Here is a 24198-nt window from a genome sequence, read left to right on the forward strand (position 1 = left end):
CCAAAGACATCATGACTAGCCTAGAGCAACAGAAAATATCTGGACCGACTTCGAACAATTTGAAAATATTTTGAGCAGCCGGAAGAAACACGAAAAATATCGGGAACAGCCTTTAGCACATCGAAACCGACATGATCTATAACAAACTGTTCCTAAATGGATAAATTATTAAGAAACTAAGAGTTCAACTCCCTGTATCAAAGTTAACCGTATATGGATTTGGTTATTATTTTTTGGTAATGTCTGGTCATATAGCTGTTCCAGTTCTGATACAACCTTGGCTTTCATATGTTCGGCTTTGATCGTTCATGATATAGGTTAATCCAAACCAGAGGCTCTAAAGAGCCTATGTCGCTTACCTTGGTCTATGTGCATATACATTAAAGGACACTCTCCAACATTGTAGACGAGAATAGAATTCATGACAAAATCTCTGTTTTGTTGATGTTGTATTGCTGATCATTTAGTCTGTTTAGTTTCTATCTTCTTTAGTTTTTGCTCAAAACACAAAAGAGGGTAAAAGAAATCCTCATTTAAGGACAGTCCCTCCTATAAAGAGTAACAGACTACCAACTATATCGGCAAAATTTGACTTGTTAGTAGATCTTGACTTGCAGATAAATTTTGATATTTAAAGTGTCTATTTATCTATTATAATTTTTATCATATAAGGCAAAACACAAAAAATGGTGAAAATCGTCATTAAAGGGCATTAACTCCAATAAGGAGTCGACTGACGATTTCGACCATGCAGACATATTTGTAGAACTTGTCTTGCTGATCATTTTTGCAATTTAAGGTTTCGCTTTATCTGTTATAGTTTTCAAGATAGTAGGCAAAAATGAAAAAAAAATGATAAAATTTGTCATTTAAGGGCAATAACTCCTATAAGAAGTCGTCTGACAGTTTTGTCGTATTTTGACAATTGGTAGAGCTCAACATTTTGAACATTTTTGCTCATGTCAGATTTTCTCTATTTATAACGGTTTTCAAAATAATATACAAAACTTGCATTTTACCCCTATGTTCTATTTTTAGCAATGTAGACCATCTTGGTTGTCAGGCTGATGTCATTGGACACATTTTTAAAACTAAATACCCCAACGATGATTTTGAAGTTTGATTAAATTTGGCCCAGTAGTTTCAGAGGAGAAGATTTTTGTAAAAAATAACAAACGACGACGCCAAGTGATGAGAAAAGCTCATTTTGCCTTTTGTGCCAGGTGAGCCAAAAAGCGCTTCGGACGCATGAATTGCATAAAATGTTTTTTTTTTTTTTTTTGCAAATGAAGATCTTACTTACTTAATCTTGACCACTTGTACTGGAAATGTTTGGAAACTCATAAATGAAATACGAAATAATTGTTAACCATCTTGAAACTAAATTCATCATCCAGTGGTAGATATTAGCAAACAATTTCAAGAGAATTGTGCAAATCACGATACAAGCATGAACATTAGCACGAAGCATCATTATTACAAGAAATCAATAGTTTTCATGTTCAGGGTTTGCGCATGTGCGAAAATGTTACAAAATTCACACAAAAACCTTTAAATTATTAACTATATACTTTTTCTATATGTTTTTGGATTTTAAATGATATTATGATTTGATTTTATAACAATTTTCATGGTTATACTACACATGCGTTTAACAATTTCGCGCATGCGCAAATTATTTTTATTTATAAAGAGCGATTTGTACGCACTACAAGGGCACGCTGGTGGAGATCGCTGTCAATTATAAACACGGCATGGGGTCCATTGTCAGCTTTTATTATAAAGTCTCCCAAACACTTTATGGTTTGCCCCTAAGTTAAAGCCATACAGTCGTACCTGAATCGACAGAATGTGCCAACGCGGGATAGCCGAGCCAAGGATAAATGGGCATCTATCCTCTAGATGGTGTAGAGATCGCACAAGAGTTAAATGGCAATTGATGAACGATCGGATTGGGTGTAGGTACAACATCAACAAACCCGGTCTAATCCCATACAATAAAATGGTAAAAGGATAATCCTTTGACTTGTTAACAATATTTTTCCAAGTATTTCTATAGTGCATTTCAGAAAAGGTTTAATTTTGATTTCTGTTTTGCAATTATTGTTGTTATGGTTAGTTTTTATATACGATTTGTTTTAATTTTTCACAATGGCGAAAAGAATTTGTTTGTCATCAGTCTCACCAGATAGTTTGGAAACTGACTGGTCACAGTGTTGTTTGTGTCAGAAAGGCACAGTTAAAACGTCAAAATCAACTGCTGATAGTTATAAAATGTTGGCTACAAACATGCCCAAGTTTCACGAAATGAAAAGCTTACCTATACTTCTAGACGTTAGAAGGTTGAACAACAATTCCGGAATAAAAATCACTTTAACATTGAATGAGGCTAACATTGGATGAGGCAAAATACCATCCAAGTTGCCGAATTAAATTTAACAACACCAAACAGAAACGTGTTAAACAACGGCACGAGTCAAAGGAATCAACAAAAAGTGAAACTGGTTTTTCACCTAAGTTCTTTCGCCATTCAGTTGATCATTCAGATACAACATTAAAACAAGATATTGTCAAGTGTTTTTTGTCTGACAAAGATGCTCACCTTTCGTCACTCAGGGAAGTAATGACCATGAAGCTAATTGATAGATCGAACAGTTGTGCTGAAACTCTTCAGGACAAACAGGTATTTGCCAAATTAGGTACTGGGGATAGATAAAAAGTATAATAGCGCAAGACTTGAAACACCATCCCGCTTGTCTTGTAGCTCTATATAATAAAGAAAGAGTCGTTAAGAAAAAGACAGAAGAACAGACAGAAATTAATATTGATGCAAAAAATGAAGCAGGAGATGTAACCTAAGCCGAATTAGTCAATTATATATATTTGAGACGCAAAGAAAAAGTGATGGGGCTACTGCGTTTTGACTTGCAGATTTGCAAATATGTATGAAAGAAGAGATCAGCAGTTAAGTGAGTATTCATATCCAATACACAGACACGACTCGTTGAAATGCTACTTTCAAAGATACCAGCATACACTAAAGGTAGAGAGGTGTTGTTGGTTTATGAAAAAATTGTTGGTCCAGCAATAGCATTGGCATGTAAGTACGACGACACCATACATATCTGAAAAAAACGCAGAAATTATTCGGGTACAAATAAAGAAATACAAGACAAAATTTTCTGGATCATTTTCTGCCGAAGAAATCCAATCAAGCGTCCCCCCATCACTGCTTGAGCTAGTGTGTATGATTGATCATGGCCCTGATATTCAATCCCAATTAGAGAACAGTGTATGCAAGTCTGATCTAGCCGATGTTCAGCTCCTAATGTACTGATGTACAACTATCATGCAAAAACACCGAAAATATCATAACAACAGCGACATGCAGTGATCGTGAAACTCCTTTCTCGTGTTTCTGTACCTTTTAATTTTTGCAAGGACCAGAAATCAACCAGTCAATTGATCGATACTTTATTTCAATATGGATTATGTATTTCATGTAAAAGTAGACAGTGTGACTTTCTTAAGCCATGAAAACCAAGCTGCTCCTCCGTCTTGTCTCAGGGTGGCACTTTAAACATTGGTATTAAATCGCAGCTGATAAAAATGTTTATGTTACTCAAGGGGAAAATGTTATTTGCAATTTCAATACGGATACTTGCTGTCCCCTTGTAATCACGAAAAAGGAGATACACGAATGTTTGTCCATGTTAGGCATGCTGCTGTAAATGGCTGTAAAGAAGTAGATTTAAGTAGTACTGACAAGGATGCAGTAGTTTTAGGAATTGCAGCTTTCGAAAGACTAGATTTGGACACATTGTGGATAGGTTTTAGAGGAATAAAGACTTTCGATGGTTTCCTGTGCATGACATATCAAACTCGTTAGGTCCTCGTGTATCTGCTCTTCCTTTCTGCCATGCATTCAGCATTCAGGCTGACATGGGAAGTTTTTCCAGATGTAACGGACGTTTTTACCCGCTTGATTTTGATACCAAACTCGATTGAAAACACAGACATGGACATCATAGAAGCATGTGTTTGCATCATGTATGACACAACGACATCTTAAAAAAATGAAATTTTTGTATGGCCAGTAGCTGTTTTTCTTTAAATTAACATCTACTTATACCAAATCTCATGGTTGTATCACGATTTGCACAATTGTTTGCATAATATCTCCTACTCGTTCTGAAGCAGCAAGCGGAAATACCAAAACAGCAATGAATACTTGTAACCCCCTATTATCCTCGCCCCCCCCCTTTCAACACATCAAAGATTTGATTAATAAATTATTGTTTTAATCTGCTATCAAGTTAACATCTATTTTTGGCATGAAATTGAACACTCTAAACGTAGTTAAAATAAAAAAAAATTATATCATGAATATATTCATTTCATCATGTTCATACACAAATAAGATTTTACGAAAAAAATCGTGAATTTTTTTCTTTTATCATGTTCATCTCCTGACTTATATAAAAAGCTGAAAATAAAGCGTGACTTCAAGTTAGATGTAATTCCAACGAAGATACCGGCCTCTGTGAATACAGCTGTTTCACAAACCATGCCTATTTTGGGGAGATATATAATATTCATAGATATTTTGTTTTGTTTACGTACTGGTTTCCAGATATGATCTATATGTTTCATCTCATAGAGACATAATTTGGGCATGTTACCAGTATAAATACACATAATTATATGGATAGCGGCGAATTTGAATTCTGAGGAAGACCCAAAGTGAAGGGAGGGGTAGTGCAGAATTGTAGTATAAGTTTAAACTCTTAGAAGTTTAGGGCATATAAATGTTGAAAATATGCCGCACAACCCTATATTTTGACCTTTAAAAAAATTGAAGTGCATATGAACTTTCCATTCTAGGATATAATTTTTTACGAAACTTCATATTAAAAGAGGCACAGTTTTAGTTATTAAAGGAGTTCCTATGAGAAATTGCATTGTCTATATTTACAGATGTGTAACCTATGTTGGGTGAAGAAAGAGAACATATAAAATTTCACCAAATGAGGTTTATCATCAGAGATTTTAATGAAATTAACTCAATATAAAGTTGTTTTTTTTTTTTTATAAATATTTGATGAAGATTGAGAAAAAATCCTTGGTCTTAATTATGATGACTCAGGTAAATTCAGAGTTAAAAGTATTGATAGTTTACCTAAAGTCCTGTGTGAAAAGTAAATTCATTATACATGTATATGCATATTAGTAATTTGAATTGTTAAGAAGTGCTTATGTTAGCTCTTCACAGTCATTGAAACGCTTAGATCCTTGATGAATATTTTTGTTAGGGTGTTTTTGTCCTGTCGAAAACCCATAAGTAAGACGTAACACCTGAATGTGCTTTCTTGTGACCGAGGCATAAAACATACAAGCTAGAGATACAAAAATGCTACAATAAAACTAATAAATGTGTGTTCTATCCTAAAATGTACTAAATATTCCATATTCACAGAAACAGCAGAATTATTTAGCAAATTTGAAGCCCAAGTGGCAAAAAACAGAGAAAAATCCCTAACCCTTTAGTCATAAAACAGATAATTTAACCTATAAAGGATATGATTTTATTAATATAAAGGTCTTGTGTATAGAAAACAAGAACTGTGCTTTGAAGTTATACAAAAAACAGATTTTAGCAGTCATTTCTATAAAACCATTAGTGAATTCATATATTAGAATGGTAACTTCATACATACAACTGTTGCAAATATGGCTTTGTTTATACATTTTTAGTTCATATATTAGCCAAACTATGTTAGATATGGTTATCGATGATTTTATTGTGACAAGTTTTCTAAACTGACCATTTGAGGCAGAAATTGTAAACTTCTATAGATAAATAGGCATACAGGAAGATGTGGACTGGACACAGAGGCAGGATTGTATACTTTATATAATCTTGAATTTTGGAATGATTAACTACTAACTTTTACATTAAAAGAATTCTGAAATGATTTCAATTTGTTATCAAAATAGTTTCGTACAGGTTCTAGGCATTTCATGTCAGAAAACATGCACATAGAGTAAGCTGACAAAAATTAAAGTTTTGTTTACTTTAGAAATTGAAACAGAGGTGGGGGTATAAAATGTACAGTAAAAGAAAAGTTACAGTATATACAGTGATTTCTTTTGGGCTATGATTCTGATGATTAAGTATTGTTGTGAGAAAAATTCTGTTTTTCCTTTTAGAATACATGTTAGTATAGGTATTGTAGGTTGCACTTTGTAAATACGGCTTTTTCACAAACCTTGCCTCATTTGGTGAGATATATACTATTCATAGATATATTGTTTTGTTTACGTATTGGTTCCAAGATATGATCTATATGTTTCATCTCATAGAGACATTACTTTGGAATGTTACCAGTATACTTACACATGGATAGCGGCGAACTTGAATTCTGAGGAAGACCCAATCCATATGGTAAAACGAATTTTAACTTAAATTACGTTTACTAGTAATTATAACGGTTTAGTTTAGTCAAAATCTAGCTATAGGTACTTGCTTTGATGGGTCATCTTGTTTTCCTTTCAGTTTGTCATTAAGTACACCTATCTGTTCTTTAAGACTGGAAACTGTCTTTTCCTGCACTTTTAGTCTGTACATAAAAAATATCAATTAACAAATATGTTATACTTGTCGTTATGCTTGTCACAGAAGGTTCATAAAATGTCCATAAAATTTAATATTCTTATCGAGCCCTCAATAAACATTTAAGACGAACAGTGTACCCAAATTCCTTTCGATGTCATTTATATCTATGTATTAACTAACTATATACATTATATTATGAAGATTGAGAGATCAGGAAGATTTAGCCAACGATATGTGCCCTTCTATCTGAATTTTTGACGATTTTCATTTGAAAAGTGACACTTTAAGCCCTCCGAACATATCGAAGATGACATTTTTTCTGGAAAATCCTTTTGACAGCATCTGTATAAGTACGAAATCGACAAGATTTTTTCTTTTAGAATACATGTTAGTATAGGTATTGTAGGTTGCACTTTGTAAATACGGCTTTTTCACAAACCTTGCCTCATTTGGTGAGATATATACTATTCATAGATATTTTGTTTTGTTTACGTATTGGTTCCAAGATATGATCTATATGTTTCATCTCATAGAGACATTACTTTGGAATGTTACCAGTATACTTACACATGGATAGCGGCGATATTGAATTCTGAGGAAGACCCAATCCATATGGTAAAACGAATTTTAACTTAAATTACGATTACTAGTAATTATAACGGTTTAATTTAGTCAAAATCTAGCTATAGGTACTTGCTTTGATGGGTCATCTTGTTTTCCTTTCAGTTTGTCATTAAGTACACCTATCTGTTCTTTAAGACTGGCAACTGTCTTTTCCTGCACTTTTAGTCTGTACATAAAAAATATCAATTAACAAATATGTTATACTTGTCGTTATGCTTGTCACAGAAGGTTCAATAGTCAGAATCGTATCTCCTGTTACTAATCTTTGTCATTTGATGATCATGATGATTCCTTAAATCATAGGATTAGTCTGATGGAGAATCCCTTATGTGATTATTCTTGAAAAGATAGTAAAGTTAAATGTTTATAATGTCAGCGTAAAGTTATAATTTTTAAACGTTTCTGTATGAAATCATAAAACCTTTAATTTTTTCAGACCTTTTTAATTTGCTCTTTTGTAGCGCAGGATCTGCTAACACTTCAAAAGTAACTGAAATTACACCTAGTTTTGTTTAAAAGTGGTTTGAGTTGCTTTTGTTTTTGTTTTCATTGTTGTCGTTTGCCCAATGGCATTTTAAATTGATTGACCAGTATCATTTTTGTCTTGTCTTTCTCCTGAAAACCGTTTTTTGATTTAGAAAATTCACAATTGTTCAAGAAAAGGGTTTGCAATTTGTATTTTTGTCATTTTACTTTTTTCTTATGCCGATTGCTACGATTTAATTCATATGGTTTCAAAGAAAATAGTAAAACCTACAATTTTACAAATATAATTAATATGCCAAAAACTGAATAAATTTTGGAAAATGGTACCCAAACTGACGTTCAACACAAATTATGAAAAATTTATTGGTCATTACTTCTTAATTTATAATATGTATGTGAAGTTAGCGGCCGGGTCGTTATTCGATATTCGATATTCAATATCTAACCGGCTGCTAGCAGTCGGTTCGATATTCAAATTCAGTAGAAAATCATAAAAATTAAATATTCGATAACATTAAAAGCATGATTGTCATAGTTAAGAGGAGTGAAAAGATATGCAGGAAATCGTTTAATGACCCCATTCAAGCTGTCGTAAATTCTTAAATATAAACCCTTATGTAAGTCGCATATTTGTCCTTATGAAATATAGATTTTTATCAATAAAACGACTTCAAAGATGTACTTTTATATATAATATTTCTAAAAACAAAAACAAAAACCGATAACTCTAGAAACTTTTAGAAATATAGACAGAAATATTTATGGAAAGCCCCCCCCCCCCCAAAAGAAATGTATAGTGAAAACCTACCGGAGTCCGCTTAAATGACGGTGAGACCCCCTGGTCCTACAATGTCCATAACATTCGATGATATCTTATAATTTATATATATATAGTATCAAAAGGATTTCCCAGAATAATGTCATCTTCGATATCTACGGAGGCTTAAATTGTCACTTTTCAGCTAAACATTGTCGAAATTCAGGACAAAGGGCACAGGGCGGTGGTGAAACCCCCTTGATCTCTCAATCTTCCCAATAGTATGCAGATAGCTAGTTAATATAAAGACACAAACGTGACTAAAACGAGTTATGTGTCTTCTATGTTTACGGAGGGCTTAAAGTGCCAGTTTGATATTCAAAATATATAGTGAAAACTTACCGGAGACCGCTTAAATGATGGGTAGACCCCCTGGTCTTGCAATGTCCATAAAATTCGACGATATCTTAGACTTTGTATAAATAAAGATGGTATCAAAAGGATTTCCTAGAATAATGTCATCTTTGATATCTACGGAGGACCTAAATTGTCACTTTTCAGCTAAACATTGTCGAAAATTCAGGACAAAGGGCACAGGGCGGTGGTGAGACCCCCCTGATCTCTCAATCTTCCCAATATTATGCAGATAGTTAGTTAATATAAAGATACAAACGTGACTAAAATGAATTTGGGTAAACTTCTCTTCTTTTATGTTTACGGAGGGCTCAAAATGCCAGTTTAATATTCAAAATATATAGTGAAAACCTACCGGAGACCGCTTAATTGACGGTGAGATCCCCCTGGTCTTGTAATGTCCATAAAATTTAATAATCTTATCGAGCCCTCAATAAACATTGAAGACGAAAAGTGTACCCAATTTCCTTTCGATGTCATTTATATCTATGTATTAACTAACTATATGCATTATATTATGAAGATTGAGAGATCAAGAAGATTTAGCCAACGATATGTGCCCTTCTATCTGAATTTTTGACGATTTTCATTTGAAAAGTGACACTTTAAGCCCTCCAAACATATCGAAGATGACATTTTTTCTAGAAAATCCATTTGACAGCATCTGTATAAGTACGAAATCGACAAGATTATCAAAGGTTATATATATTGGAAGACAAGGGGGTCTCACTGTTTTTTCAGCGGTCTCCGGTAGGTTTTCACTATATATTTTGAATATCAAACTGGCACTTTGAGCACTCTATAAATTTAGAAAACGAAAAGTTTGCTTAAATTCCTTTTTATATCATTTATATCTATATATCAACTAACTTTATGTATAATATAAGAGGATTGAGAGATCAGGAAGATCTAGCAAACGCCCTCGGCCCTCTTTCCCGTATAGAGTTTGAATATTTAGTCAATCAAAAATATCTTTATGTTTGGTTTTCCATAGTTTTCTAATTATATTTTCAAATATTACTAGAGTGGCCGTTTGTTTTTGTTGTTTTTTTTTTTTTTGAAATATCGTCTTTTAAATGTACATCTCAGATTATATTTTTTTTTTTGGATAAAAATGTATATTTTATAAGGAGGAATATTCGATTTTCATAAGGGCTTATATTTGAGGACAACGAGAATTTACGATAACTTAACTTTGTCGGCAAAAAGGATTTCCTACATCTCTTAATTTTTACTCCTTTTAACTATTACTATCATGCTTTTAAAGTTGACGAATGTTTAATTTTTTATTATATTCAACTAAGAAAACTTGAAAATCGAACTGACTGCTAGCAGCCGGTTGAATATTGAATATCGAATAACGAATAACGAACAGGCTGCCAACTTCACATATTTATAATGTAATGTGCCCAAAAAGAAATTGTTTTATGTTAAAATTCAATTCATACTTTTGTTATGTGAAATGTGTAATATTTTGGCATGAATAAAAAAAATACATTGAAAGATTAAGGCCAATTGTAACCTTTAATCAGGTTAATGAACCTTCCCCTTTGATATGTGACGGACCGTCGAGAATAGGCGGTACTCTACAGATAAGGAAAATATTACAAAAGTCTGAAGATTTGTGCAACCGTAATGATATACGATAAAAACATGAAAGAAGATGTAATAAAATCGTATTAATATTGACCAAAATTTTGGCGCAATAAATGCTATCCTTATTGTCAATGTTTCTCTCAAATGTGACATTGTTTTATCATGCATATATATATGCGGGAGCGTGTGTGTGCAGGTGTGTGTGTCCTGAACAATATTTCTTACAAAGGCATTAGATCGTTATGTAAAACGATACTGTGCACAATAAATAATTTATATATACGCCTAAATTGTGTTCAGAACAACACCAATATCAAACAAAAAAAATGAAACAGTAAGTACAAATATCAATAAATATTAGGGATAATAAATATCCTTCATCAGTCTGATGTAAAATGAATTATACTTGTCTATTCTGATTTTACTCAAACAATCTTGAACGTATTACTAAATCAAACCGTACTGCGCTTATATGATTCGAAGATTTCAAAGATTACGCAGGTTAATATTGTACAACAGAGCCTGCGTACCTATGCTTAAAAAAATAGCACAGTGCGATTTGAACTTGTATACTTGTTTAATTACAAAGTTGACGAAGATAAAGAAATTACAATAGAGACTGCTGAGATATGCACCCAAAGTGAATATCATTGCGCGATTTGAACCTGTGTAATTCTAAAAGTACAAAGTTGACGGATGTTGAATAATAAAAACAGAGATTACACACATATACATCCGAAATAAACAGCACTGCGCGATTTGAACTACACCTTTTCATGATCTCATGTGGTGCCAACGTTTTTAATCTTCTTATTCAAAACATTTTCAGAGTGATTGTGTCTTCCCTAGATCAAGCATTGTTGTGGTCAATGATGGTGATAGTCAGTCGATTGAGATCTGCTTTAGTGTGGTGAGCGGAGCTCATATGTCGACTTATAGTGAGATATGGCTAACATACATAGTCACTACACGGCCGTTTTTAGGTATGTGAATCGGCTGTTCTGACTCTCCAACATATTGCTTACCACATTGACATTGATATTGTATAAGATGCACTGTAGTTGTAGTCTTGCAAGTAAAATAGCAAACTATGATGCATATCGTACCTGGAGAATGACTGTCAAAAGTCTGGATATTCAGTATCTACTTGCAAGTCAGACATCGTTTGTTCCCACAACCTTTGCAAGAGCCTGCTGAAGAGCTTGGTTAAGAGGATAACTCAGCTCTCACCAGCAAAGATGGGGATATTTTTCTACCGTTTTTAGCTTTTGATTTTTTACTTTTTTTTTTAAATGTAATGACTTATATGCTTGTTATATTCAAGCTATTCTAATTTTGTTGGATAGTGCTGAATCATTCTAATAACCCAATGTTAACAACATATGTATTACATACATGCTGATATTTAGTCATTGTGTCAATAAGTACTAGGTTAAGGATGTTCGCTACTCTCTTTCAAATTAACAAGTCTTTAAAAGACTGTTATAAAATGATAGTATATGTATAAAGAAACTAAAAAAGTAGAAAAAAATGAAGGGTCCGTGTAGTTGTTTTCGAGATATAAGCAATTGAAAAAGTGGCGGGAAATGATTCTCTCTAGATTTTTCATACTTTTAACATTGTCCGCTTTTCTCTTTTAAAAACTAGGAAAAAATAACAAGAATTTTATAAGATTGTCAAATATGGCCTTTTAAAACTATATTAAATAAAATTATGAAAAGAAAAGTAGGGGTTAGTGGACAAAAGTTTTTAATGGCAAAATATGGTTAAATCAGAGGATTCCGAAAATCTGGCAAAAAATCAAAAACAAGAGGAGCGAACATTATTAAGTTATATGTTAACGACTTCCATTACATTTATAAGAGTTATCTCTCATATTCCAGGTCTACCCCTTCAAACAATCAATCAATCAACAATCAACAATCATTCATTATATAATAATTTGGCATAAACAGGTATATTACATGTTCAACACCCATATGGTTTAAACATTATTGATGCTGTATGGTTTGACATGAGACTTTTACCAAGTTTTGGTACCTTTTCACATCATACAACTCGTAAACTCATCAACATACTTTCATCAAGTAAAAAAGGTGGATGATACCAGTAAAGTAGAAAAATTGAAACATCACAATTAAACATTCTATTAATTATATGTAAATGACCTCTTTCAGTCCAAATAATTTTCCTATTAAAACAAAGCAAATACATACGTAGGAATATGTAGGACATGGACACGAATACCTAAACAAAACCCTGAGATCACCTCCTGTTTTTGGCAGGGTTTGTATTGTGCTGTATTTAATAGACTACTGTTTGTATTCCATCGATTATCTTTTTTGTCATGGTGTTTTCTCCTCGACTTCTGATTGTTATAATTGTTCCCTTTGTATCTACCGCCTCTTTTTCACCTGTTTTTGTGAAACTTTTTATGATGGAACCATTCATATAAAGGATATCATTCTCTTCTTGATTAAACAAATTCCATCCGAGTATCGTTATTCACTGTATTATAAAAGAATTGCTGTTGAGAGAAAAAAAAAGGCGGCATTGATTGCTGTAATCTTATGTTACATTTATTCGCTGTCACATTTCTGGTTCGTTCAAAAAGCAAACGAAAAACCTGGTGTATACATAACTATAGCTTACTTTTTTTCTCTCTCTTTTATTTCTATCTTTAAATTCTTGTTTTCGTCTGACAGTTTGTTTTCCCTTTTCTCCTGTTCTTTTAATTGTCCTGAAGACCTAATTGTTAAAATTGAAAATATAAAGTTGAATTGATTTCACGTGAAAGAAATGAACACCATTAAAACAGTAATAAATTCAACATGTTTCTTACAAAATTAATAATTAATCATCATGAATATATGGGAAAGTAATTAAGAAACCAGAGGATGTAATAGAATCATATATTGACTGATTTATGCAAATACACCACGTTTAAACAATACCAAAGACAGCGTGAAATGAATCTATGTTCATGCTTGTTTTCTCACTGACCAATTAATACAGATTTTATAACATGTATACATTGTGAACATATTCAAAATGCTGTATCTATTGCTTTGAATTGTTTTTCACATTTGCGACTGATGATTCTTATCCTGAAATTTGAGTTGTACGCACTTTCCTAGTAGTTAATACCAAATGATAATAAGTTGATAAATTGAATGCTTGTGATTTTCAAATGTCAAGTAGGAGATGATTCATTGTTGAGATATTTTGTAACAAAGTCGTTTCATATTTGAAATGGTTCGATTCCGGTGTAATATAACGTGAAAAAAATTCCTTTTCCCTAGATAGAAAAATACTATAAACTGCATATATAATAGCATCATTGACAGGAAAATATATTACATTTCTTGTTCTATTTCAAAATTTATTAATGTAGAAGTTGATATTTAAAACACTTGTATATTGTATGTCTTTTACATGTGAAAATTATAGGTTTATATATGATATATAAGTATTCACGATATCATAAGCGACCTTCATATTTTCTATGAACAAAAAGGGGGGGGGGGGGGGTGGGATGTATCAGAAAGAGAAACCGAACTATCTCATAATTTCATAGTTTTCCCGATAAAATTAGTTATTTCATTATCGGTTCTTCTTCATATTTTTTTTCTTCTGCAATGGTTGATGTAGAATGAAAAGCTAATTACAATATCGTTGATTTTTTTCTTACGATAACGGACGAAATTTGTTGGAAATCGAAATAAACATTTCTAAATAAGATAACACGTAATCGTTCCTTTTAAACGATTTTATGGTCTAAAATTTAACATTACAAAAAATAGTCTTCATTATGTCGGACGTTCGTGTCATAATAAAAACTAACTACAGATAAACAAATTTCTGCTACGGTTTTTCATCAACTTGTAAAACGAAAAGATCGTAAACGAATATACTAAAAACTAACCACAGATAAAACAATTCTATTACGGATTTTACGTCAACTTGTTAGACGAAAAAATCGTAAACGAAAACTTTCAACAACGAATTAACTGAAAGCAGCTACCGACCCGAACAAGGATTTTTACCAGGTATTTGATTCATTGCTTGAGAAACCATGTGCACATCGTTTATAAATCATAATAATATCAAGTAATTGCTCAAATATAACTAGTCCGCTTTTTCCAACTAGTGCTCTTAAGGCCTTCAAAAACTTTTTTGTAAATCGGGACAAGGCAAACGTCTTCTTCAATTATCTTATCTAATCAAATATGTTTTGTCAATCTCGGTGTTACAATGCATATTATAATTTTGAATTCGGTAATTGATAGTCCAATGGTGCTAAATGAGAGGCATTTGTTGTGTATCAAGGTTTAAATCTCATGAATCCATTAAAATATATAAACAAATGTAAAGCAAATGAGGAAAATGCAATAAATAAATCGGGTTCATTGAGAGTAAATAATCATTTAATCATTGATAGAGAAAAGGTCATATTTGCTTAGTCTACAAGTTCCGACGAATATTCTGGTATCTGAAATCTAAAATCACTAGATTTTTAGACCTAAAATTCTCACTCAACAATCCATGTTTTACCCAAATACACAATATCATTTTTTATGTGATTTCCTTCCTTCTAAATTCGATTTTAAAAAGTGACAATTGTTGTTTGTAGACATTAATATTAAAGTTACTGGTACAATAATCTATCTGTATATAAAAATGTGTGGCAAACAGAAGAAATCGCACTATCATCCAGTAAATATTCCTATCATTGATGTTGATAGTCTTATGGTGTCTCATGTTTGTGTTTACAGTTCTCAAATGATTCAGTATCCACGTTTTGTTGTGAAATCTCATATTTCAATGAATTTAACTCTTTCATTCCTAAAAACCTTTAAACACAAAGATGCAAATATCATTTATCGGTAAAATGCTTAGTCATCCACATAATTCCTGTGTCGGTCTTCGTTTGTTGGTGTTAATGAGGTTGAACGCTTATTGGTATAGCGAGTTGTGCACTATAACAGTCAGGATTCTACTTCGTCAAAGTTATCGCCTCATTACGCCAACTAATTTTTATAATCGTAAAAATGAAAGCCATTGTAGTGATGACGCGCTGTCAATGTAGCTCTCGAAAACCGACCAATTTATCCACATAGCATTACGACGAACCTTATTTGCCAGTTTTATTGTCTGATCAGTTTTCAGAGGGAATTTTTGAAAGTTCATAAATATTTCAAACAAAAAAAAATCGAATTTAATAATTCGTGGAAGGGCAGATTAATCATTTTTCATTCAAATCATTTTTTGAAGTCATGCACTTTTACAATCCACTTGAAAAGTCTGTCGTTAAGTACCTTTAGTAAAAATTTGTAAATCGGACACACCTTTTTTATGACTCATAAGATAGGTATTTCACTTGACCCATACGTCCCTTACTGTTGTTTGTAGGGTTTGTATTGTGCTGTTCTTGATAGACTACTGTTTGTGTTCCATCGATTATCTTTTCGATTATGGTGTTTTCTCTTCGACTTCTGATTGTTATTGTTTCCTTTGTATCTTACGCCTCTTTTTCACCTGTTTTTGTGAAAACCTTTTATGATGGACACATTCTTAGTGAAAATATCATTCCCTTCTTGATAAAACAAATTCCAGCCAAGTATCGTTATTCACTGTACTATAAAAGAATTGGTGTTTAAAGAAAAAAAAGGTGACATTGCTTACTGAAATCTTATGTTATATCTATTCGCTTTTCACATATCTGGTTCGTTTAAAAAGCAAACGAAAGACCTGGTGGATACATAACTATAGCTTACTTTTTTTCTCTCTCTTTTATTTCTGTCTTTAAATTCTTGTTTTTGTCCGACAGTTCGGTTATCTTTTTCTCCTTTTCTTTTAATTGTCCTGATACCCTAATTGTTTAAATTTAAAATATAAAGTTGATTTTATTTCACGTGCAAGAAATGCACATCATACAAACAGTAATCAACTAAACATGTTTATAACAAAATTAATAATAATCATCATAGATATAAGGGAGAGTAATTAAGAAACCAGAAGATGTAATAAAATCATATATTGAATGATTTACTAGCCATATACAACACGTTTAAACAATACCAAAGCCAGCGTGAAATGCACCTACGTCCATGTTTGTTTTCGCACTGACCAATTAATAAGATTTTATATTATGTATATATTGTGAACATATTCAAAATGCTGTATCTATTGTTTGAATTGTGTTATACACTTTCGACGGATGATTCTTATACTGGAACTCGAGTTGTATGCACTTTCCTAGTAGTTAATACCAAATGAATATAAGTTAATTTATTATACCTCAGTATGTTTTATCAATATAAAAAAGAATGAAATATTTGTGCTATTTCATTTCATAGACTATTTGCCAGTCAATAGTTTCAGACTATTACCCCGGTTAATAGTTTAATAAACATATTTCCCGTACTTTTTCATAGTAATTTTTCATTGGACAAAAATGACGTCATTTACTAGTCTGCTTTGATATGTGCGCTTGGCAACGTTTAAGTCTGAAATACCGTAAACGGTATTATCTGTATGTGTCTGTCGTCGTAATTTCAAATTAATATATTACTTACAGAAGCAATTAAACAAGAAAAAGAAAATATATGCGACATATTTCAAGAACTAAAACAAATGTATGGTATGGGTCTGTAAATGATTATAAGTTAATAAATTGAATGCATGTGATTTGCTAATGTTAAGTAGGAGATTATTCATTGTTGAGATATTTTTTTCGGATCTTTTGGAAGAGAGTCGTCTCATATTTGAGATATCTCGAATTCGGTGTAATGTATCGTGAAAACAAATTCCCTTTCACTAGATAGACAAATACTCTAAACTGCATATATGATAGCATCATTTAAAAGGAAAATATATCTTAAATTTTGTATGTTGTAATAATGGACATTATCCACACAAGTAACCTCAAAGTAAAGGATGATATGCCACTCATGATAAAAATATCATTGACAATACTTCCAACAATTCTCTAAGTCTTTCAAATGTCTCAAAAAACAGTTGAAATGCTTTTTAACTAGGTTCCATTCTTAAAAAATATTTTACACCAAATAAGGTTTTTTTCCTGTATTACTAGCTATATATAAAATACTGATCAAAATAACAGGGCAGAGAATTGAGACACTAATTGATTTTAAAGATAACTATGTTCACTGATGAATTGATTTGATGACTTTTAAATAAATACATTTCCTGTTCTATTTCAAAATTTATTGAGTAAACGTAGAAGTTGACATTGAAAACATTTGTATATTGTATGTCTTTTACATGTGAAAATTATAGGTTTATATATGATATATTAGTATTCACGCTTTTATAAGCGACCTTCATATTTTCTATGATCAAAGGGTGGGGATGTATCAGAAAAAGGGACCGGACTATTTCATAATTTCATAATTTTCCTGATAAAATTAGTTATTTCATTATCGGACCTCTTTTCTTTTATTCTACTGCAATGGTTTGATGTAGAAGTAAAAAGCTAATAGAAATATGATTGATTTTTTCTTCCGATAACGGACGAAATTTGTTGAAAATCGAAATAAACATTTCGAAAGTAAGATAACACGTAATCGTTCCTTTTAAACGATGTCATGGTATAAAATTAATTATTAAAAAAAAACTTCAAAATGTTGCACGATCGTGTCATACTAAAATCTAACTACAGATGAACAAGTTCTATTACGGTTTTTACGTCAACTGGAACATTGTTGTAAGACGAAAAGATCGTAAACGAACATGTTTCAACAACAAATGAATTGAAAGTAGCTACCGACCCGAATAAGGCTTTTGCTAGGTTTTTGATTCATTGCTTGGCAAACCTTACACATATCGTTTATAAATTGTAATAATATCAAGTAAGGGCTCAAATATAACTAGTTCGCTTCTTCTTACTTGTGCTTTTAAGGCCTGCAAAAACTCGTTTTTAAAAATTGTGGAAGGCAAAGGTCATCTTCAATTATCTTATCTAATCAAATATATTTTGTCAATCTGGGTTTTACAATACATTTTATAATTTTGAATTAGGTAATTGATAGTCCAATGGTGCTAAATGAGAGGCACTTGTTGTGTATCAAGGTTTAAATCTCATGAATCCATTTAGAATATATAAACAAATGTAAAGCAAATGAGGGAAATTCAATAAAGTAAATTAGTTTCATTGACAGTAAATAATCATATAATCATATACATAGAAAAGGTACAAATTGCTTAGTCTACAAGTTCCGACGAATATTCTGGTATCTTAAATCTAAAATAACTTGATTTTCAAACTATATATTATTATTGAATAATCCATGCTGACCAAAATATGCAATGACATTTTCTATCTGATTTCCTTCCTTATAAATTCGATGTTAAAAGTGATTATGTAGGCCTTGATATTGAAATTAAGAAGTTACGGTTAATCATGGCTTGACCGCAGTCGTCATCAAACCATGGTTTGCTGGTTTCTTTTCGGATTTGCCTTAGTCTTAGAAATTGTTCTGTCAAAGTTAAAATCTGAAATTCGTCAGCTTTTAACAACTTCGATTTTAACTCTGCTTTACAAAATGTCGCAAACAAAGGTCAACTAGCCCTGTTCATTTAGACATTTATGCATTTAGAGAAAAGGTCACAATTGGTAATTATACAAGTTCTTACGGATATTCTGGTATCTTGAATATAAGAACACTACATTTTCAGACTATAATATAAATTCTCATTCAACAATCCATGTTTTACCCAAAAATACAATGACATTTTCTATCTGTTTCCCTTCATTCTGAATTCGATGTTAAAAGTAAGAATTATCGTTTGAAGACAATGATATTAAAGTTACCGGCACAAGTAGTCTATCTGTATACAAAAGTGTGTGACAAACAGAAGAAATCGCACTATCATCATGATCATCAAGTTAATATTCCTATTATTGATGTTGATATTCCTATGGTGTTTACAGTTCTCAAATAATTCAGTATCCACGTGTCTGTTGTGAAATATCATATTTCAATGATTTTAACTCTTTTATTCATAAAAACCTTTAAACACAAAGATGCAAATATCATTTATCGGTAAAATGTTTTGTCATCCACATAATTCCTGTGTCGGGTTTCGTTCGTTGGTGTTAATAATGTTGAACGCTAATTGATATAGCGAGTTGTGCACTTTACCAGTCAGGATTCTACTTAGTCAAAATTATCTCCCCATGACGCCACCTAATGTTTATAATCGTTAAATTGAAAACCATTGTAGTGATGACGCCCTGTCAATGTAGCTCTTGAAAACCGTTTAATTTATCCACATAGCATTACTACGAACCTTATTTCCCAGTTTTATTGAAAAGACAAATGTATCTACCAGCTATTGAGCATCAGTTAATGTACTTTTATACATTTGTTCAACTTAAAACTATTTTCTGATGACTCATTAGAAAGGTGTTTTACTTGACCCATATATCACCTCCTGTTTTGATGGGGTTTGTATTGTGCTATACATGATAGACTACTGTTTGTGTTCCATCGATTTTCTTTTTGGTCATGGTGTTTTCTGCTCGACATTTGATTGTTATTGTTCCATTTGTATCTTCCGCCTCTTTTTCACCTGTTTTTTGTGAAAACTTTTTATGCTGGAAACATTCTTACAAAGGATATCATTACCTTCTTGATAAAATAAATTCCAGCCGGGTACCGTTGTTCACTGTACTATAAAAGAATTGCTGTTGAGAGAAAAAAAAGGTGGCATTGCTTGCTATAATCTTATGTTATATTTATTCGCTTTTCACATTTCTGGTTTGTTCAAAAAGCAAACAAACAACCTTGTGGATACATAACTATAGCTTACTTTTTTTCTCTCTCTTTTATTTCTGTCTTTAAATTCTTGTTTTCGTCTGACAGTTTAGTTACCCTTTTCTCCTGTTCTTTTAATTGTCCTGAAGACCTAATTGTTAAAATTAAAAATATAAAGTTGAATTGATTTCACGTGAAAGAAATGAACACCATTAAAACAGTAATAAATTCAACATGTTTATTACAAAATTAATAATAATCATCATAAATATAGGGGAAAGTAATTAAGAAACCAGAGGATGTAATAGAATCATATATTGACTGATTTACTAGGCAAATACAACACGTTTAAAGAATACCAAAAAACAGCGTAAAATGAACCTATGTTCATGCTTGGTTTCTCACTGACCAATTAATAAAGATTTTATAACATGTATACATTGTGAACATATTCAAAATGCTGTATCTATTTTTATGCCCCACCTAGGAGCATTTTTTGGTCTGTGCGTTTGTTCGTCCGTCTGTCCGTCCGTTCGTCCATCCGTCCGTCTATCCCTATTCAGGTTAAAGTCCAACCAACTTGACATTTAGAACACATGTTCCCTATGATATGATCTTTTTAATTTAAATGTCAAATTAGAGTTTTGTTCCCAATTTCACGGTCCAATGAACATTGCAAATGACAGTTTGAATAGGGCATCCGTGTACTATGGACACATTCTTGTTTTAATTGTGTTTCACATTTCGACTGATGACTCTTATACTGGAATTTGAGTTGTACGCACTTTTCTAGTAGTTAAGTTAATAAATTGAACGCTTGTGATTTTTCAAATGTCAAGAAGGAGATGATTCACTATTGAGAAAATTTGTTCGGATGCTTTGCAAGAGAGTCGTCTCATATTTGAGAAGACTCGAGTCCCGTGTAATATAACGTGAAAACAAATTCCGTCTCCCTATATATAAAAATACTCTTAACGATAGCATCATTTGACAGGAAAATATATCTTAAATTTTGTATGTTGTAATATGGACATTATCCACACAAATAACGGTAAAAGTTGATATATCAATCGTGATAAAAATATTATTGACAACACTTCTAACAATTTTCTAAATCTTTCAAATATCTCAAAAACAGTTGAAAATCCTTTTAAATAGGTTCCATTCTTGAAAAAATATTTTACACCATATTCTATAGCAGATAGAAATAACTTATCCTTCTGTCAATCAAATAGATACATTTACTCTTCTTTTTCAAAATTTATTGATGTAGAAGTTGATATTGAAAACATTTGTATATTGTATGTCTTTTACATGTGAAATTTATAGGTATATTAGTATTCACGATATTATAAGATACCTTCGTATTTTCTATGATCTGCGGGTGGGGATGTATCAGAAAAAAAAGGGACCGAACTATCTCATAAGTTCATAATTTTGCCGATAAAATTTGTTATTTCATTATCGACCTCCATCCTTTTTTCTTACTGCAATGGTTGATGAAGAAGTAAATAGCTAAAAAACAAATCATTGAAATTTTCTTCCGATAACGGACGAAATTTGTGGAAAATCGAAATAAACATTTCCAAAGCAAGATACCACGTAACCGTTCCTTTTAAACGATTTCATGGTCTAAAATGAATATTGAAAAAAAGTCTTCATTATGCTGGACGTTCGTGTCATACTAAAAACTAACTACAGATAAAACAATTCTATTACGGGTTTTACATCAACTTGTAAGACGAAAAGTCGTAAACGAACACTTTCAACAACGAATGAACTGAAAGCAGCTACCGATCCGAACAAGTCTTTTTCCAGGTATTTGATTCATTGCTTTTGAAACCTTATACACATCGTTTATAAATTGTAATACTATCAAGTAACTGCTCAAATATAACTAGTTCGCTTCTTCTAACTAGTGCACTTAAGGCCTTCAAAAACTCTTTTTTTTAAATTGGGGAAGGCAAACGTCATCTTCAATTATCTTATCTTATCAAATGTATATATTTGTCAATCTGGATTTTACAATACATTTTATAATTTTGAATTAGGTAATTGATAGTCAAATGGTGCTAAATGAGAGGCACTTGTAGTGTATCAAGGTTGAAATCTCATGAATCCATTAAGAATATATCAACAAATGTAAAGCAAATGGAGGAAATGCAATAAAGTAAATTAGTTTCATTGACACTAAATAATCATATAACCATATAGAAAAGGTAAAAATTGCTTAAGCTACATGTTCCGACGAATATTCAGGTATCTTAAATCTAAAACCACTTGATTTTCAAACTATATATTATCATTCAATAGTCGATGTTGACCAAAATTTGCAATGACATTTTCTATCTGATTTCCTTCCTTCTAAATTCGATGTTAAAAGTGATTATGTAGGCCTTGATATTGAAATTAGGAAGTTACGGTTAATCATGGCTTCACCACAGTCGTCATCAAACCATGGTTTGTTGGGTTTTTTCTGATTTGCCTTAGTCTTAGGAATTGTTCTGTCAACAATTGACGTTAAAACTGTATTAAAAGTTAAAATCGGAACTTCGTTAGCTTTTAACAACTTTGATTGTAACGCTTCTCTACAAAAAGTCTCAAACAAAGGCCACTTAGCCCTGTTCGTTTAGACATCTAATCATTTAGAGAAAATGTCACATTTGGTAATTCTACAAGTTCCTACGAATATTCTGATATCTTGAATATAAGAACACTTAATTTTCAGACTATAAATTTTCAATAAACAATCCATGTTTTACCCAAATACACAATAACATTATCTATCTGATTTCCTTCCTTTTAAATTCAATGTTAAAAGTGACAGTTGTCGATTGTAGACATTGATATTAAAGTTACTGGTAAAAGTAATCTATCTGTATACAAAAGTGTGTGACGAACAGAAAAAATCGCACTATCATCCAGTTAATATTCCTATCATTGATGTTGAATATTTAAGAAAAAAACTAATAAAATATTTCGTGGAAGGGCAGACTAACAATGCAGAGGTTGAAGACTGATAACCCTAGATACAGTCTATGGAAGAAGCGAATCGATAAAAAACGTTTCTTATATGAAATAGCGATATTGTTTAATATGAAATTGTTAATATGCAGACACTCATTGCGGAAAAGGTTGTTTTCGGCAATGAAAAATATGTTTTGTTGAGAAAATACCAACTTTAAAACATTTTGTTCAAATACAAACAACTATTAAGTCTAAATATATATTCAATAGTTAGTTAAAAGCAAAAGTTTATGTTCGTGTAAAATTTTAAGTGCTGTATTTTTCTTATGTACATAAATAAACAAATGCTATCAATTATAATATGAATGCGATAATTTTAAAATATGATAGCAGTATTTTTTTAATATCACTATAAGTAACATTGTATGTTAATAAGCAAGTTTAAGGTCACTGCTTGACGTCAAAATATTGTGTTTGCATCTTTTCAACAGGAAAAGCTTTGATATTCAATAAGAACTGTTTTTCCCTTTCAACAAGTTTTTCAATGTTAATAATAAATACATCTCCTGTTTGACAATATATCGGCATTCACCTCAAAGGCTAACCAAACCTTTTTTCAGAAGGGATATAGTTACGATAATGTGGTCAGGTCATTAAAGTATGGCATATTTTTTATAAATATTGATTCATTCATAGGGTCTTTGCATCGGAAATCACATTTATTCTAAAAACAAGATACGGGTTGTGTTCTTCACATGTATTTTATGATGGTATAATACTAAACCGCTTACGGGAGGATTGTGCTTTATCTTTATATGATGAAGACATAATATTTAATCAGTTTAGTTGACGTCTGGAGCTGGCATGTCAGTAACTGCTAGTAGTCCTTTGTTAATTAATTTGTGTATCATTGTCAATTTGCTTAGTTTCTTTTGTTACCTATTCTGACATTGGAC

General features: G+C 31.7%; 1 protein-coding gene across 8 annotated transcripts in view; it reads right to left on the reverse strand.

The window, feature by feature from the left end:
* Positions 1-7239: 7239 nt before the first annotated feature.
* LOC127723533 (putative leucine-rich repeat-containing protein DDB_G0290503) overlaps positions 7240-24198 on the reverse strand; it is a 62936-nt gene continuing 45977 nt past the window's right edge. For 6 of the 8 annotated variants that reach the window (XM_052230182.1, XM_052230177.1, XM_052230180.1 and 3 more), the window contains 4 exons: positions 20331-20426; positions 16271-16366; positions 13146-13241; positions 7240-7406 (listed from right to left, as the gene is read on the reverse strand). In XM_052230182.1, coding sequence (XP_052086142.1) covers positions 7289-7406; positions 13146-13241; positions 16271-16366; positions 20331-20426 — 406 coding nt within the window. In that variant the 3' untranslated portion in view covers positions 7240-7288. The remainder of the gene's footprint in view (positions 7407-13145; positions 13242-16270; positions 16367-20330; positions 20427-24198) is intronic. The other 2 variants (XM_052230176.1, XM_052230181.1) reach the window with 2 other exon arrangements.

The sequence above is a fragment of the Mytilus californianus genome, unplaced genomic scaffold (genome assembly GCF_021869535.1).
Source record: "Mytilus californianus isolate M0D057914Y unplaced genomic scaffold, xbMytCali1.0.p SCAF_13, whole genome shotgun sequence".
Lineage (NCBI taxonomy): Eukaryota > Metazoa > Mollusca > Bivalvia > Mytilida > Mytilidae > Mytilus > Mytilus californianus.